At 37.3% G+C, this 19346-nt stretch overlaps 1 protein-coding gene across 1 annotated transcript in view; it reads right to left on the bottom strand.

Moving 5' to 3' along the window:
* LOC111147662 (laminin subunit alpha 2) overlaps window positions 1-19346 on the bottom strand; it is a 502086-nt gene that overhangs the window by 209597 nt on the left and 273143 nt on the right. The window contains exons 24-30 of the mRNA XM_022503866.1: window positions 15372-15608; window positions 13995-14138; window positions 13117-13296; window positions 12820-13008; window positions 12606-12739; window positions 8914-9031; window positions 1148-1282 (exon numbers count right to left, since the gene is read on the bottom strand). Of these exons, the coding sequence (XP_022359574.1) occupies window positions 1148-1282; window positions 8914-9031; window positions 12606-12739; window positions 12820-13008; window positions 13117-13296; window positions 13995-14138; window positions 15372-15608 (1137 nt within the window). The remainder of the gene's footprint in view (window positions 1-1147; window positions 1283-8913; window positions 9032-12605; window positions 12740-12819; window positions 13009-13116; window positions 13297-13994; window positions 14139-15371; window positions 15609-19346) is intronic.

The raw sequence follows: 19346 nt of genomic DNA, 5'->3' as shown, positions 1-19346 counted from the left end.
AGAGCTACCACCTGGAAGGCTCTAGGGGGAGCAGTATGTCGGGGACAGCAAAATGAAGAGAACACTAAAGGAAAAGGAAGAATATGTGGTGGAATTTGCTGAGTTTCCACTTTGAGTTCCAGAAGCCTCACTGGAGGAGTTTCAGTAGATGAGCAGAGGTGGGAAACGGGTTTAGCAAATCTGGTGTCCAGACCTGTGTGAGGATTAGAGTCTGGGGAGCTCTATCTGGTGACACGGCAAACCTAAATTTCTTGAGTCCTGATTGTTTCAAGGTAGGTTAGCAGTGTTAGAAGGCAGGCTATTAGCATGAACATAACAACAACAACAAAAACAAGAGTAGCTGGAATTCTATGGGAAGTGTTTAAATTATGGGATATCTAATCAAAGACTAAACATTTCGAAGAACAACCATAATAGGTACATTTAAACATGTTCATTATAGGTACATTTAAAAAGTGGAACATAAAACAGCACCTATGGTATTATATAAATCTATTTATAAACACATGCATAAAATTCATAGAACTCTAATACCTAAAATATTAAATGTTTATGTTGAATTTTGGATGACTTTTATCTTTTCAAATTTTTTTTATCATTTCCAAATTTTTATTAAGTTTATTTTTGCATGTAATCAGAAAAAAAAAACCCTCATATGATTTTTAAATAAATCGTAGTGTCCTCAGGTGTTCTCCTAAACTGCTATTAATATTTTATTTCTTGACACGAGTAGTGGCTTTTCCAATGATCAATTTTTAATTACTTTAAAAAAATGTATAATATGGTTAATGTCTTTTTTCCCATTTTTTTTAAAGATTTTATTTATTTATTTGACAGACAGAGATCACAAGTAGGCAGAGAGGCAGGCAGAGAGATAGGAAGGGAAGCAGGCTCCCCGCTGAGCAGAGAGCCCGATGCGGGGCTCGATCCCAGGCTGGGATCATGACCTGAGCCGAAGGCAGAGGCTTTAACCCACTGAGCCACTCAGGCGCCCCTCCCATGTTTTATTTCACACACACACACACACACACACACACATACACACGTTCCCTGTCACTTAGATCATTCGCCTCTGCACATGGTGTCCGAGCATGTATAAAGATAAATGAGCACATGGACCTTATTCAAGAAAGACACAGGTAAATACCTGGCATTTGGAGGTTTCAGGGTCACACAGTGTGCTGTGTCCATTACACTGACAGGGAACGCAGGTGCCCAGGGTTGGTCTAGGAGTGTGGCTACCTTGCTCAGACCGCAGTCGATAAAATCCTGGCATGCATGTCTAAAAGAAAAGGAAAGCAATTAGGATAGTCTAATTACGAATCTTGGTTTAGCAATACTTGGGTTCCTTGGTGGTGAAAAAGGACTTCTTTCCCTCTACCTGAATTAAAGGCAACATCACTTCTAAACACAAGGACCAGTTTTGATTCCTAATGTGTATTTCTGTGTGGTTTTTAACGTATAGACCTCAGACCTTGGCAAAGGAGGACTGTCATTTACATACACCACTCAATCTGAAAAAGCTTCAAAGAGTCTTTTTCTTGAGAAAGAGGTTTGTTTTTTAATAAAATTGTCTTTTAGACTAAAGAGAGAATTCCAATGTTCTTGACAACCTAAAATCTGCTTCTGCTATGCTTGATGGATAACTAGCTAATGTCCAATAGACTCAGAGAAGTATTAAATAAATAGAGAAGTGTCATGGTTGCATTTTTTATATTGATATAATTTAAAGACGATAAAAGCAAGAAACTTAAAATTCTCATGTCTTGGGAATATTAGGCCACCAATAAAATTTATCTTTCCCTGATCTATTTTTTTCATTTTGCAATAAAAATCCAAGAGCAAACAGAAAACTGCTAGCAAAGCTGACATATGCAGAATCAAGACTTCAATCTTCATTCGGGTTCATTATGCAAATGTATAAAAAAAAAAAATCTCTGGCTTTCAGGAAGGAAGCCTATAGCCCCTGAAGAGGTAATGAGAGTGGTCTTGGGTTCCAAGCTCAGTCTTCTTGGTATGCAAAGCGACTGCATTTATTAGACATTATTTGATTTATGAGTGAGAAGTAAGACTTAGTTCCTCGGATCCTAATGAAGTTTATAAAGGGTCTGTTTTAACATCTTGGCTATGTAGGATTTTGTTTTTTTAATAGCATATCTTATTCCCATTGATGAAAGAATGATTGCTGAATAAGCAGGAAAAAACCATATGCACTAAGAACTTCCTAATGCCTCTGTTTTCTTTTGGTTGTGGACTAGGTCCTCCAGAGTTGTATTTGCAAAAAGGCTCCTTGGAAAAAGAAAAAGATCAATAGTCAGTCTTCCCTTGCTTATTTTGATTTAGATACTGCAAAAGTACCTCAATTTAGCATTCAAGTGAGTCTCTCCGCTTTTATCACAGCCTATAAGAAATTTTAATGAGATTAAATAATATCCCAGCTTTGAGCAAGCTGATAAAGAAAGTCCGGGAGAGTATTCAAAATATTTTGTGTCTCATTTTCTTATGGTAGACTTCAACATATACTTTAATATTTATTCATATTATTTAAAATCAAGGTTCATATCGCTCTATTGTTACCAAATAAGGTCTAGAAATTATGGCTGAAGAATTAATTTAAGAAACTGAAGAAACCATTCAAAGTATATTTAGAGATATTTCACAGTATGAGTTGCTCCAGTTCTTTGACATGCTGATTATAGAATAAAACCGGATTTTCTTTACCTGGATTTCATCCTTGGATACCTATATAATTATTGTTATCTTACTGGTGTATTTGCTTTGGTGTGTATGTGTGTCTATGTGTCTGTGTCTGTGTATGTAAACGTGAAAATCACACAAAGAGTTTTTGTAGCTCCATTTCATACCTCAAACAGAAGTTTAAAACAAGTCTCAGAGGAAGAATAAAGTTCAGAAATAGGAATTTTCATTGAGGAATTACATATAATTCAGTGTTATAAACTGAAATCTGAAGGTCAGTGGGCAGGTGAAGTTTACTCTAACACACACCCAATTACCCTTATTACCATGACTCTTCCCAGGAAAGAGAGCAGGACGAAGCAGAAAAGCACCTGTGATAGGAGTCTGAGCCTGAGCTCCCAGTGGAGCTCTGCACTGAACCTTCTAGACCTGTCTCTGTGGTTCCCAACCCTGGTGCACATAAAATCATCTGAGGAGTTTTAAAAGCCACCTGGCTCCACCTCCAGAAATTTTTTTTTTTAACTTTTAAATTTTTTCAAAAATTTCAAAAGATTTTATTTATTTATTTGAGAGAGAGAGAGTGGGGAGGGGCAGAGGGAGAAAGAGAATCTCAAGCAGACTCCCCATCCAGTGAGGAGCCTCCCGTGGGTCTTGATCCCATGACCCTGAGATCACCACCTGAGCAGAAGCCAGGAGTTGGATGCTCAACTGACTGAGTCACCCAGGTACCACCACCTCTAGAAATTCTCACTAAACTGGTAGAGAGTAGGGTCAGGGTTTGTTTCAAAACTCCTAGATGGGTGTAATAAGCAGTCAGAATGGAGAATCACTGGCATGTGCCTCACTCTGCTGGTAATGTGTGCCTTTTAAAGGGCTGTGACACAGACTGTGACACAAATGAATATGGAAGCCTTGATTTTACAAGTTAACTTTTTTCTAAGGGATACAGGCAAGTTGCATGGCATCATTGAGAATGTGGTTTCCCCTCCCGAAAAATGAGCAGGTGTATTAACTCCGATGATTTGTGAATCTTTTAGTTCTAACACTGTAGATTAAATTTCTAAGTTGGCAAAGCAAGAGACAATGCAAGAGTTAGAACCTTAAAACACTCTTTAAAGGAATTGGATGTATTTATTCCATCTTAATCCCCTCCTTTCTTGGATCTGTTTTGTATTTATTCTTTCCCCTTTTTGGTATTTTTGAGTCTTTCAATATCAAATGTTCTCAGTGAACTGAGGCAACATTTATGAGAATGATCATGCTTGAGTCATAATAAAAAGAGGAAAGATAATAGCATTTTTTAAAGCTTTGTCTACAATCCTTTCTGAAACAAACGGAGAATTTTATTTATTTATTTATTTATTTATTTATTTATTTTTTAAAAGATTTTATTTATTTATTTGATAGAGATTACAAAGTAGTCAGAGAGGCAGGCAGAGAGAGGAGGAAGCAGGCTCTCCACTGAGCAGAGAGCCCGATGCGGGGCTCGATCCCAGGACCCTGGGATCATGACCTGAGCCAAAGGCAAAGGCTCTAACCCACTGAGCCACCCAGGCGCCCCAAATGGAGAATTTTAAAAAAGCAAATAAACACTGTTCCTTTTTTCCTAACTCAAACTTTTACAGAGTTCTCTTTCCTTGTGCTAGAGTTATTCATAGTGCAATTGTCTCTGCTGTCCTTCTATCTTTATTTTCATAATATGGTATCTCATCAAAATGTTCAAATCTCATTTGCATAAAAATGTGAGAGGATGGAGACAAAGAGAATAGAGAACCCACAGCTCCAGGTGCAGAATTACACAACATCTCCCACCTCTCTCCTCAGACTTTAACAAGAACAATACTTGTGCCTGTTGCCTGTGGAAACCCTATCTTATATCTTCATGTGGGTTTCACAATCAGGCAATCCTCAGTTTCACTTTTTTTCATCGCTTACTAATATGATTTTACACAGGTGTTGAATATTGCAGGTTTCAGTTTCCTCAACTGGGATATTAAGATGTCATAGAACATTAGAGTTAAGGATGTAAGTGCATCTAGGTTTTTTGAAACAGACTTAATCGTGCTCAAATTGCAGTTTTGCTGTTTTCTAGTTGTGTGGTTGTGGGCAGGTTCTGTAACTTGCCTGGGCTTCCATTTCCTCATCCATAACATGGGGATCATAATACATACTCAGTGCTTGGTGTTATGCAGGATACAGTAAGCATTCAGTCAACGGTAAGTTGGTTTTTTCTTTTATAAGCTTGTAGTGAGGATTAAAGAAGATAATGTATGTTTAGAGCTTTACATACAGTAAGTCAACAGAGATGCCTCTATTCCAGATAATTTTTTAAATATAGTCATTGAAGACAGGCTAAAAATAAAAACAGCGATTGGGAGGGAGACAAACCATAAGTGACTCTTAATCTCACAAAACAAACTGAGGGTTGATGGGGGGAGGGGGGTTGGGAGGGGGGGGTGGGATTATGGACATTGGGGAGGGTATGTGCTATGGTGAGTGCTGTGAAGTGTGTAAACCTGGCGATTCACAGACCTGTACCCCTGGGGATAAAAATATATTATATGTTTATAAAAAATAAAATTTAAAAATAAAATTTAAAAAATACAGCAGTAATTGTTTTACATTGCATTGGGTAACAGAATATCCATGTCTGCCTACTTATCCATACCATGTGCCTTAATATTTTCATGCACATGAAAGCAATCTTTGGGTCTTCCATGTATAATAAAACTGGTAAAGGGTATCCCAAGCAAAATGTGCATATGGAAGAAAAAATGTCTATTTTCACTATTTTGTCTTTTGAGTTTTATGACTTGATAATAGGTGTATATTTTGGGGAGATGTAAAAAATTATTTTTTAGTAGCCAAAAGTTACAGCTTCTCAGTGGTGAGCCAGTAGACAGCAGCCATTCAACAGTGAGCCAGAAGCCCTGTTACAACATGAGGGTGAGGAGAGAGAGGCTGAACTGCAAACATATGATCTAGAGATCATCTGCAAGTATTTGATCAACATGATCTAATTGTAGAGAACCACATACTCACTGCTGACTATTTCCAGTTCTACATACAACCAAACCTGAGTTTAGGTCAGTTTAAGTCAGTTGGACAATCATCTGAACTCAGACAATGGTGAGAACCGGCTATAATCTCAGTGGCTCAACAACAAATGTGGTATTACCAACAAGTGTGGTAAGGAAACTGAGTCTTTATTTGACTTCTAAAGGTAATCTGATATTTACTTTAAATTATAGGTTGTAATAAACGCGTATTTCTAGAACTAACATTCTCAATGAACAGGGCACCAAAGCATCATGAGATGACAGGTAACAGGCAAAGGGTAAGTGTCTTCAAATTGGCTATTATTGGCCATAACTAACACTTAATTCTACTTATGTGCAACCACATTTTGGGTGAAAACAGGAAATGAAGAGCTTGTAAATACAAATGTCTCTAGAATACCATACATTTGGCAAAAATATTGTAAAGGAATTGCTTTGTGTATTCAAGACCCAAAGCATATGTTACTGGAATGGGAGGTATTATTTCAGAACTGTCCTTAGCTGTTGCTTCGATGATTAGATTTTATGCTTGGGTAATTACACTTTAGAATCAAGATGAATTATAAATAAGATGTATAATGGATTAGAGGTAATGGGATGTCGAGAACACCTCAGGCACCTTATTATGAGAGATAGGCCTTTATCCCCATAATCTCAACACTAGGATATTACTGTAATTATTGTCTGTAAATAGGAGCTTAAGTGAAATTCACAGGACATAAGTGAAGCCACCAATGCAGATGTGGTTTGTATGTGTTCCTAGTTTTCTTAATCTTCTTCATTTATCAGTTTCTTTATTTGTGCTAATATGTATTTTCACATAATGATGGAAAATTACTAAGATTAATGGAAAAGCATGTTTTAGAATATGCTACTGAAAAAGCCTACCAATCACAGCAAAAAGAGTTTTTAACATTTAAAATCTGGAATGGAAGGTAGACTGCATTAAAATACTTTGCTACTCTACTCATATTTTATTTGTAAGTGAACAGTATTCTTTTTAAATACATGCAGAAAAAAATACAGCTGTGGTATAGCTTTCTCTTCAAGAGGGCTAAAGGTCAATCTTGACTACTTACTCAATACCTTTCATAGCTAAATAATATAGCAGAACCAGAGAATTTTAGAACTTCAAACCCAACCTGTTATTTTATAGATTGGATAACTATAGAGCAACGAAGGCCTATAACAATTAAAGAATTGACCAAGGTCAAACAGTAAACCAACAGTATAGCCATATGCTTCTTGGGAAAAAATTCCACTTGTGTAGAAAAATCTCAAGTTCTTTCTGTCTTCTTCCTTTAAGTCTTTCATGCTCATTGGAAAGGCAGCCACATTCACTGTCTCATTGTTCACATCTACACTGTGTGTGCATATGTGTATTTAGGTTTGTTATGCATCTAACTGTGATATGTATGTGTACAAGTGCCTAAATGTATAGGTAGGAGTTATGATTTCAAAATGAGGTAGATTATTTGATTACTTATTACATCAAAATAGACACAGTCATATGAATATTGCCTTTTGGAGCAGCCACAAAGTTATAAAATTATTCCAAGTATGTTTCACAGATATTTGCAGTTGTTCTTATGAAATTGTTCTCTGAACAACATGGAATTTATATAACGGTAATGAAGTTGAATAGCATTTCAGTTTAAATAGGGCTTTCACACACATATTTGTTTTAATTATTATTTTTTATTATGTTATGTTAGTCACCATACAGCAAATCATTAGTTTTTGATGTAGTGTTCCAGGATTCATTGTTTATGTATAACACCCAGTGCTCCATGTAATACATATTCTCATTTAAATCAATCCTCATGATGATTCTACAGGTAAAAATCCTAAGGGCCAGTAACAAACCCTGAACGCCCTGTCCCAGCCATGGAGCTAGGGAGGATTCACTGAAACCAGACTCCTTTTCTTTTCATTGTAGCACGCTACATCTCAAGAAAATTATATTATTTTTAAGTTACTTTAGTTTTGAGCTGGTGCCATCACTTGCCTTATGAGCCATACTCAATAAAATCTTCAAATCCTGTTTACAAAAGATGCATACTGTTTTCTATAAAGAAATCAGTGCATGGATTTATAACTAATTATTCCATAATAATACTATTAACATCAAGCAGCATTGACTACTACCGTAATAGTGCTCTAGGGCCATAGCTCATTCTGTCTTCATATGATTCATCAGCTGCTGGTAGGAGAGGTATTAAGCATATCTAACCAGCTATGCCATGGGCCTCAATCAATGTGCCTACCAGGAAGGCATCTCCGCTGCAGGGCTGGAGAAGATCCTGGTTGCCCTTCCTTTGCTTTTGGTTGTTGCGCTTTGGGGAGGACTACAGGTCTGCAGGAGACGGGCGAGTGTGGTGGCAGTAAGGGACTTGGAGGTTTACCAGCTGAAGCCTAAAGAGGTTTAGTAAATCATGCAAGGTCTCAGTCCTGGTAGATAGTGAAGTCAAGATTCCAACTCAGGCCAGTTTCCCATCTATTCTTCTTTCCCCTATATTATACTCTTCCTATTAATACTTAATATTTGCAAAAGTCAAATAGACTTCCAGAGGATAAAGATCTAGAAAATATGCCAGTTCTAAAGATAATCAAGGGAAACTCTCAGAGAGCAAAAGCAGTTCAAAAAAAATATAACGACTGGATGATAGTGGCATTGTGGGAACAGTAAATGTCCTTCTGAGAAGCTTATGTTGAAGGGAACAGTCTGCTATTCAGTGCCTGTGTTTTGTCATGTTCCATATAAAAACAATTTTTCAAAACCCAATATAATCCTATCTCATAATCACTGCAGCTTAAATGTCTTTAGCCATTCAGAAGAGGTGCTGAGAAAATGGCTCAGATATAATAAAGGTGCCTTATGAAAACATTCTTATTTCTTGACTGCTCTGTATTTTTACAAATCTTTTAATTTTCATCAAATATTACCCTTCAGATGTGATTCCTACTTCTAGGTCACAATAACACCATCCTCATCTCATGGTGTTTCATGCTGTGAGTGGAAGTTAAAAAAAAAAAATAGATTAAGGATATGCAATGATCAAGGAAAACTGATTGCACCCAGAATAGTTCTGGAAGTCATTTCTGTTTGGCTGGTTAGGTGAGTTGAGCTTATGCAGGTTAGCGGTAGTCAGCTTACCTCACAAGACAAACCAGAATAGCCTTGGGGACAATCACATCTTTCTATCAAGCGAGCTGGAGGCGTCACCGCTGTCATGCCTCCTTGTTCGGCTACCTCCATCGAGATCTCAGAAATCCTGCAAACAGTGAGTATAGTTAGATTATCACACCAGTAAATTAAGCTCATGTAGTAAACACCCAATCCTACAAAAAGAGTCTTCTCGGGGTTTTTTCAATAACCTCAAGCCTGTCTTATGGTTTTCAAGCTGCCTAAATCCAGGGAGTCACGCGCAACATCATATCCCTGCATCTTGGCTTCCTCAAAGGCTGGGATTACACATTAGCAAAATATTCACATAAATCATAAGGAGTTTAGTAAATTAGATGTCTGATGTCCTGTGGAGAAGTTATTATAAGGATCTTTTCCCCCACATTTTAAAATGTGAGTGGCTTCAGGTAGACATGGGCAATTAATTAGACATTTATATTCCTTCAAACAGACAAACCAAGGTCATTCCCCATTAGAATATCTCCCGTGGTCACTAGTGAAATTGCTTTTAATTTACAACTAGCCCGATTTCTTCCTCTTGAGTCTGGCTGTCCTTTCAAGAACTTTAGAAAACCGTAAAGAAAACAACGATTGAAGATAATCCAGTAATATTGATCTTACTGGATAAAGGATAAGGAAACTTTCAGATTAGTGACTTTGTTAATTTTATTAAATAAATCCTTCAACTAACTTAACTCACCCTTCCTATTGGTAGGAAGGTCCTTATAGTTGAAAAAAATATATTCCTAGTGAAAATGTTGATACATTTTACATTCACTTGAAATGAAGCATTAAAAAATATATGTGGTCCATAAACTCAGACTATTTCATGACTGACTAACTGGTAACATGAAATGTTCTGCAAATAAACTTTTAAATGAGAAAATGAATAGTTTTTCTTCACCAAAAGTCACCTCCAATAGCTTGAGGAGCTTGAATCATAAACTTTATAACAAGCATAGGTAGGTTTTATTGACACTGAGTTATGAATGCACACCCTGACTTCATAGATTGTAAGCTGCACTCTGAAGATCAGCCAGCCTTTATGAAACACATGTTCAATTAAAATTCAGATTTCACTCTCCCCTCCTTCTAGTTCACAAAGGCGTTTGATCTATAAACAAACCACGCCCCTCCCGTAAGGAAGACTCTACCTTCATGTCCCCCTGGATTCTCTGCGGGAGTGAGAAGGTCACTTGAGGTTTGTTCGTGAGTCCTCTGTGTCAGCATCGTGTGGTATTTCATAACATGAGGAGTTGCTAACATCATCTTCCCTTCTCTCCCCACGCACGCACACAACAGGCTAGTGAGTATTTAAAAAACTGAGTAAAACTTGAATTGTGTGTCAACAACAGATATTTCTGCAATGCACCTGGTTTTTCTCAGGGGTTAAAAGAACAATTGTTTTGTTTGAATCAGGGATTTGGGCTAACTCAGGCTTCTATTTAAGTGAATACTGAAATGCAAAGTTGTTACATCCTTGAAATGAATGTAAGAGAAGACAAAAGTGAAGAAAAAAAGGCAATGTCAGCATTGACATTATGTAAGTCTCAAACTACATGTAAAACTCTCAAACGCTCTGCTTCTGAGACTATTTTATTTGGAACTGAACAAAGATGCAGGGTTATGTTCTATCTTGGAAGATTCAAATATATTTTTCACTATATATTGACTATATATATTTGGCTATATATATATTTATATATATATGCACATATATGACTATATATTAACTATATATAAATATATTTCACTATATTTGACTATATATTGTCACAATTCTACTGTATTAGAAAATTAAGTGCTGATCCATTGCTTTCTTTATTCTTATTGTTGATAGACAATGGCTTTAATTTTTATTAAGCTTTGAACAAGTGATGTATTTCTTTATTGATCCTTAAGCTTCACAAAATGATCTCTTAAACCAAAGAATTTTATTTAGGGAGGTCTGTGAATAATATAAGAGAAAGGACTTAGGGGTTGGGTGGGGGAAGACCAAAATAAAGGTGGTCTTTCCCCCATAAAATGGAATTGGTATGAGGGAAGCAAAGAAAGTAAAATGAAAAACGCATGACAATATATTTTCTATCAGTTCCACTAACAAAATGTTCCACGTGCTACCAAACTCACTGCGGTATGGAAGAATTTGCAAAATAATTATTTATTTCCACCCTCACAAATTTATCTGCTGTCTTCCATGACATACAAACATGCCTTGGCTTCTGCCACCTGATTTACATTTGATATTTTCATATAATTAATGATACTGCTGACAGTATATTTTTGATGCATGCCTTTATTTTTTAATTATTTCAAATAAAATAATCTTAGAAGTGAGAAATATGAAAAAAGCATGAAAGAGATACAAATTTGAAAGTGAATTTTGATTTTTGATTTATTCTTTTACCCAAAGTCCCTACCTATGGTACAATCAGAAGAATGATATGGATCTTCTGCAACAAAGAACAAAAATCTATGTTTAGTATAGTCTAAACATCCAAAATATGGGATTTATATATTCACTGGTTGCCAATAAGGGACTTCACAATTACTTTGTTTTATTTTGTTCTAAACTGATCAACAAATTTATTACATAATACTGTTTTCAAGCAGGAAATGATAGAGAAACTGACATGCCAGAGAAAGAGAGACCATGTGTCTGAACTCAACTTTCTGCTTCTAATAAAGGAAATTTAGCCACATGTGAGCAATTCCTCATTTTAACTCATTGGCTAAATTGTCCCTTCCACTCTAGAAAATGATCATGTGTGCTCATGTTGAAATCTGACTTCTCCATTATCTAGTTTTTTCTTTATCCTATTCTTTTTAATGTATACCTTGCTATAAACCCCTTTCGCTCAGGGTTTGTGAACATGTTTACTCCTTATTATCTCATTCCTCCCTTTTATATTTTTGTTCATGGAAAATAATAGTCTACACCCATACTCTTAGTGTCACTGTATCTCATTCATAGCTCAAAACTTTAAGATTTGCTCCAGTATTCTACAAAAATTGGTATGACGAATGGCACCATTGTAATCCTAAGTGTCAGTCTCAAAAGCCTCATTTTAATTGGCCTCTTTGGGTTAGACAAAACTATAGTCCCTTGTAATATTCTTATCCTTTGGCTTCCGTGACATCACATGTATTATTACTATTCTTCTGTTCTTCTTTATTTGGTGTGACTCCCAATCTTTTCACATAATGATGCACAGTGAAAGGGACAATATTGTAGGGCACACTGGGATGAACCTTGAGAATGCTCACAGTTGGAAAAGACGAGACCAACTTGACCCTGCCTGGCTTCCCTGAAGGTTGAAGGGAGTTACTTTCTCAGCAATCTTATAATCTATTTATAGCACAACAGTTATCTATCTCTACTCTGCAGGGCTTTTTCTTCCGAATTTCTGACTGGCACCTAAAACTCACCAGGTCAAAGTTAATTTTGATGTTTCCACCCCCTTAAACTTGCTTCTCATCCTATTTTATGTTGGTGGGACTCGGTAGTTTCTTCTGCCAGGTGACCTGGAAGCCATCCTTGACTTGTCTTCTATCATCACACTCCCAAACCAAACACTTGTAAATCTTTCCATCAGGTGTCTTACTGATCTTACCTATAGACTTTAAAATAAGAATTGAACTTTGATTCTATTACAGTTTACCTGCTTTGTCTCATGATATTTCCATAGGTTGCCTTGATAAGAATATAATGAATATCATATATAATATCCAAGAAGTCTTCACGGGTCACCGTTCTACTGATTCGAGGATCATCACCATAATATTTCCATTCTTTCTGTTAATAGGAAAAGAAACCACTTTGATGAAACTAAATGCAAAACCACTGGCATCCTTGCACCAAACTAATGAGCTTACCTCTGTCATTTCGATTTCATGCCGTGTCAGTTGGCCAATTAGAGGAGCAGCCATATGCCTGACGATAATTCTAGCATGCGTCGGGGTACCACCTCGAATGATAACTTGAGGATTATAGGTAGAAAAACCTGTCTCTTCCCGAGCCTCAAAATAGATTGCATACTTGAGTTTGCCGCCATAGGCCATCAACTACCAAAATAAAATGAGGAGTGAGATGTCAGATAAAGCCCGAAATGGCGTGATTCCAAAAACATACCTTACTTTGTTCTCCTATGACTTCAAAGTTCTTGTCCTTACCTTCTTTCCTTCAAACTGTTCTGGAAGTTTCCAATAATAAGGTTCCAAACGGAGTTCCTGTCTCACCAGGTCCATGTGTGCCACAATCTCTGGGTGTTGAAAAACGATGCCTTTGGTAGTGGTGTGCTGCAGGGCCTCGTCCACCAGGGGCAGAATGGTCTGCTCAGGCTTCAGAGTCACCTACATGGGCATCCAAACACAGCAGGGGGCTAAGCTCCAATCCTTTGCACCCCTTGAAAACTAAGTTAGGGACCGTGTGTCTCTCTATAGCCCCATTCTTGATCTGAGGAGGTGTTCTGATGAGGAACAAAACTTGGGCCCCACGAACCACCAGGGCAAGGGATGAGTCTTTCTGCCTTGTTTGCACAATAAGAACTACAACATCTGTGAAAATTGGTCTTTTACACTAATAAAAGATAGAACTTAAAAGTGGGAAGAGTTAGAGAAAAACAAAAGTAGGAATGAACACGCTGCCCCCTAAAAGGCTGCGATTCTCTAAGGCAGGTTCGAGGGAACGTGCAACAAGTTCTGGTTTTCGTGACTGCTTTATCACCTGCCCGCATTCACGCTCGGGGACCCTCACTCTGGGGGATGCAGCTTCTGCCCATCCCCAGACTATAATGCCTCAGTTGCAACATCTGCTTTTCTCCCTGGGCATCTACTTCCTTATCAACAATAAGTGAGTTATTTTTAGGACTTTAAAAAAAAAAGGCATTTATGCCAACTGTCTAATGTCACAGGCCCCCGTTCTAAATGTGCACATGGGAAAGGCTTACGTAGATGTTTTCCTATTCCATCCTATCCCTCAGTGCCTGGCTGAAAGATACAAGCAGGAACTGACATTGTACCACTACATGGCTCAGCGGTTCCTTACTCACCCACGTGCGGATCAGTCCTTTTGCTTCTGAGCACTGAGTAGTAACCCCGAAGCAATAGCAGTTGCTGCAGCCAAGTGGGTTCTTGGCATCAAGTCCAAATCTGCCCGGCCGGCACCTATCACAGTGGACGCCTTCTACATGCACCTGAAGGGAGAGCAGAGTTCCTCAGGATCCATAATGAGATTATGAGAAAAATAAGCTTGAGAATGAGTAATGCTTCTTAATTAACCAAAAAGAAACACTGAGTAGGAGACTCACATCTCAAATGGCACATGTAGTTAAGTTAATTTCATTGTGAGGATTTCAGAAGTCTAAAAAGGGCTTTGTTTATACATAAATACATTGCAGAGGCTACTGTGTATTGGTTTTAAGATCTAAACAACACATTTCCTAATATCCTCTGTGAACAATAGGAAAGAGTCAGGAGAATTTCAAAAGCAAAATAGAAACATTGATTCCCAGTGGTGTGATACAAAGTTGTAAAAAAACAGGCAGGGTGTTAAAATATAGGCTTATAGAACTATCATTCTACAGTGTATATATGCACATCAAATGCATATTAAATACGATTTATAATTATAATATGTAATAATACAGCATTGGACTTTGTGTTTTGTCTGGAGGCTTCAATGGCAAATGCTGCCATTTTCCTAAATTTGGAAGACTATTTTAATAATCACTTTCCGGATTTCATTTTCCTATGTCCTCCGTCCCTCTAGCTTAGACTTTTTTCATGAAAGGATACCTCTGACACAGTATTCACTGCATTTATCCTGGGACTGATTTTTAGAAATATCTAAGGGGGAAAAATTCCTCTTATCCTTTTTAATTGGCTGTTTTTCTACATCATTTAACAATATTAATGAGCTGAATTTTGCACGTAGTCACTGTTTGTTATGTCAGTGTTTATATGTGATGAAATTTTACTGAACTTCCACAGCAGTAAATATATTTTTCAGTGTACAGTGATTATGGATTAATTTGAAGAGAAATGGTTTTTTAGAAGCCCTATTATCTAGCTGTGATTTTTCTCTGATGATGCTTAAGAGAACATTCATTTTTTTCCTTCCCAAATTATTCCTGTTTAAGCAAAGCAAATATGTAAAGAAAAATTCCACTTTATCATTAAAAATATATCATCTCTATCGACCGGAAATGAAGTTGGATTTGGATTGAAAATAAATTCTTAGAGAGTGGTGCTTATCTGTACGCACATGAACATATATGAATAAAAACTGTGTCTGGCAATGAATTTTTGTTTATCTATTTCTTTAATGTAGTGAAGCGTGAGTCATGACCACCGAGTGAAGTCAAAAGTGGGCAATGGAAAGAGAACCCAGGGAAGGTTTTTCCTTCAGTGTATTTTGACAACCACACCTTACAGGTGCACTGCCCAGTCTGATCAATACAGGAGCACTTTTTAGTCTCTGAGTCACAGGTCCTGTCATCAGTTCCAGGCAGGAAGCACTCGCAGGGACTGCAGTGAGGGTAATTCCAGTGACCTCGGTTGCACTCGGTACATCTGGCACCAGAGAACTTGGGGTGACAGCTGCATTGGCCCGTGTTTATATTACACTGGAAATCCAAGGATCCTACTGTGCTGCAGTTACAAGCCTATGGAGGAGATAAAAACAGCAACCATTAACACGACTTCATGGGAAATAGCTTAAAATTTTAATTTGAATGTTTCTATGCTTCCATTAAACACATATTCATCATGTGTCTATTACATGCTTTGTACCGTGCTAGTTTAGTCACTTGGGAAACAACAATGAACATAAAACTGCTTCCTGCATTTACTAAAATAGATGAGGGTCCATAAACTGTAATCCTATTGAATAAGAGAGAGAATGTGTGTTTTTTTTTCCTGTCTTTGTGGCAAGGAGGAGGTAGATAGGGTTTTCCTCAACCACTTTTTGTTTCGAAGACTGAACTTTAGACCAGAGTCATTTTATCTTATGATCTCATTTTTACAGAATTTAAGCTGTAAAGAGACTTTTCTCAGACTCTAACAGAGAGAGACAAGTGAGTAAATACATATACAGCAAAATGAAATAAGAATTATATAATAGGAGAAGTGCAGAAGTCTCCGAGAACATACCAAGAGCGCCAAACTAGATTTGGGGAAGGCAAGAGAACTCACAAAAGTGACATCTAGCTAGAATGTTGGTTTCTGGCATTTTGTTTTGCAGACAAGCCTGATTTGAGGTGCTTAGCTGGTAACTTATTTTTTTTCTTCCTAGGCCTGCATAGAGTTATTCCCTTTATTTACGTAATTCAAAATTTTGCTAGAATTTTTAAGAGTCTTTTTTACTAATATACTGGAATCTGATGAGTTCTTTCAGTTTGAGAACAACAGTATTTTTTCATTTAATTTTATTTTTGGTTTTTGCTTCTGTGCTCATTTTCCCATTTGCTTCTTCAGGATCACCTACAATTCTCAAACTACACGGCTTTGGTCTGTCTGTCCAGTCCGTGATATCCTCATGTTCTTGCAGCCGTTTTCCTACTTGCCTCTCAGACCTGTTGACCATTTTATAGTGCCCATTTTCCACAGTGAAAATTCCATTGTATGTATTTGCCACCAATGCATTTTTAATTACACTACTGCATTTTTAGCTGAATTTCAATAATTTATTTCACCTCACTCAGTTTCAATTTGTGCTCCTCTGTGTGTCTTTTCATCCTATATTCTTTAAGTCTTTCTGCTCTTGATTTACAGAGCTCATCTCTCATTACGATTTTTTTTTTGCTTATAAAACTTTTTATTTTATTTTATTTTTTTTTCAGCATAACAGTATTCCTTGTTTTTGCACCACACCCAGTGCTCTATGCAATCCGTGCCCTCTTCAATACCCACCACCTGGTTCCCCCAACCTCCCACCCCCCGCCGCTTCAAACCCTTCAGATTGTTTTTCAGAGTCCATAGTCTCTCATGGTTCACCTCCCATTCCAATTTCCCCCAACTCCCTTCTCATTACAATTTAATGAAAATGCCAAGCACATTTTAAAATGCCATTTAGGATCTTGGAATAAATAATTTTCAGAGATCAGCAGTAGCAATGATCAATCTACTGTCTCTGAGCTCTAAATTCCCTCCTTCCTTGTCCTGCTTTATGATACTCTCCTTGGTCCCTGTAGACATTTCTTTGTGATTAGGTAGCCAAAATGTTAAGCTTAGTCAACAGTGGGTCCCGGAGAGACCTAATAAGGCCATTGTGGTCTTCTGTTCTAGTTTCTGGTTCGTCATTACCATTGTCATTATTATTATTTTACTTTTTAGTATGAGAGCCAAGTAGTCCAAATAGAATCTCAGCTGGCCAGTCTCTCTCCACTGGCAGCTTTCTGAGTAGCTTTGGTCTGCACACGTGCTCTGACCATGACAAGCAGCTCCAGGAATTTCACATCCTACAGCAATGGTGGACAGCATCTATAGACCAACCCTTGCCCACAAACTCTGTTCACCCTCACTCAGCCTAAAAATAGTAGCTACTCTTTTATACCTGTTACTTCAGGTCTCCCTACATCCTTCCTTTATGCTTTTTGAGTAACTAAGCACCTTTAACCAGTTAACAATTCTTTATATTCTACTTTCCCTTTTTATTTATTTTTTTTAAATGTTTACTTATTTGACAGAAAGAGAGGTCACCAGTAGGCAGAGAGGAAGGCAGAGAGAGAGGGGAAAGCAGACTCCCCACTGAGCAGAGAGCCCATTGCGGGACTCAATCCCAGGACCCTGAGTTCATGACCTGAGCTGAAGGCAGAGGCTTAACCTACTGAGCCACCCAGGTGCCCCAGTCTTTCCCTTTTTAAGTAACTGTTACGGTTTCTGTCTTCCAAGGAAGTCCTGACTTGGTATCCACATGGGTACCATCTCTCTTTGTGTCTGAGTTTTCCACCATGCAGTGTTTGTTTGTCATGAATGACTGGATTCTTTTTGGTACTGTTATATTATCCTTCTCAGATCTATATCTGCATAGCTCTATAGCAGACTTACATGCATTACAACTTGCCAGATTCCCAGATCCAAGTCTGGCTGGATATCCCTTTGCCTTTCTCACACTTTCATTGCTCAGCTTAATCCCTATATCCACTATTACCGGGGATATTCCTGCTTCTGCTTTTGCCAACAGTAGTCTACTTATGAGACGACTCTTTCTAGGATGTGATGTACAATCACCAGTTTCCATCTATCCTCTCTTTCCTGTCCAAATGTTTGCTGAAATACCTTCCCAGATTCTGATATTAAAATAATGACTAGGCCTTATTATTTTTGGTGTCTTTATGATTAAGTATTTTTCTGTCTTCACTGCTATCCATTTAAAAAAAAAATGTTACTCTAAGTTATTTTAACCCCAAAAATCCAAAATGTGATTATTTATTAAATTATAAACATGGACATAGTTTCCTAAGCATAGAATAACCCACTGCTGTCACCACAAGTAACTCATCCTTATAGGAACATCAGATGTAGAATGAGATTTCAAAATAAGAATAATTAGGGGTGCCTGTGTGGCTCAGTCAGTTAAGCACTGACTTTTGATTTTGGTTCCGGTCATGATCTCGGAGGTTATGGGATGGAGCCCTGTGTCAGGCTTCATGATCAGTGTAGAGTCTGCTTGTCCCTCTCCCTACCCATGCTCTCTCACTCTCTCTCTCTAAAATAAATAAATAAATAAATAAAATCTTTAAAAAATAGGAATAATTAATTCTTTCACCTAAATGACTTTTCCTTGACTCACTTAAAGAAAATGGGCCACAATCAGAAACAGAAAAGTATGATATATTAGGGAAATTATAGTCATGCAATACATTTTAAAATGTCTCATGAGACATTCTTATCCTTTAACTAAAATATGAAGTATCTGCTACCCAATTTATTATATAACACCAAAGCACTAATTCTTAAAGACTAGATGATAGTCCAAGCAGACATTGGGGCCTTTCCAAATCAGGAAGTTTATTCAGGAAGTTATAGTGGAGAATAAAAGGGACCATTAACCATATGTTTAGATAGCACTATAGCCAACATCAAACTTAAATCATAATTAGATGTAATGTTTGTTTAGCAATAGAGGATTTATGCACTATTCCCCTGTTACTGAAAGATGGCAGGCTTTGTATTCTATTTCAGTGAAAGCTCAAATGATGTGTATGCTCACACTTCAACACAGAGAAATTACCCATGACACAAAGAAAAAGAAGCTATAAATCTCAAATCACTGTTCATGTAGATTATAATCACCCAAATTTTTCAGTAGTAGAATACATGCTCATAAATATTTGTGAGGATTCCATGAATTTTTTTGTAATTGTTAATAATGATGAAGTGTGTAGCTATTCAGAAATTCA

The sequence above is a fragment of the Enhydra lutris genome, unplaced genomic scaffold, assembly GCF_002288905.1.
Source record: "Enhydra lutris kenyoni isolate GAN:26980312 unplaced genomic scaffold, ASM228890v2 scaffoldscaffold17, whole genome shotgun sequence".
NCBI classification, from domain to species: Eukaryota; Metazoa; Chordata; class Mammalia; order Carnivora; family Mustelidae; genus Enhydra; species Enhydra lutris.
The sequence above is the reverse complement of the archived record's forward strand: the minus strand, read 5'-3'. Positions and strand labels throughout refer to the sequence as shown.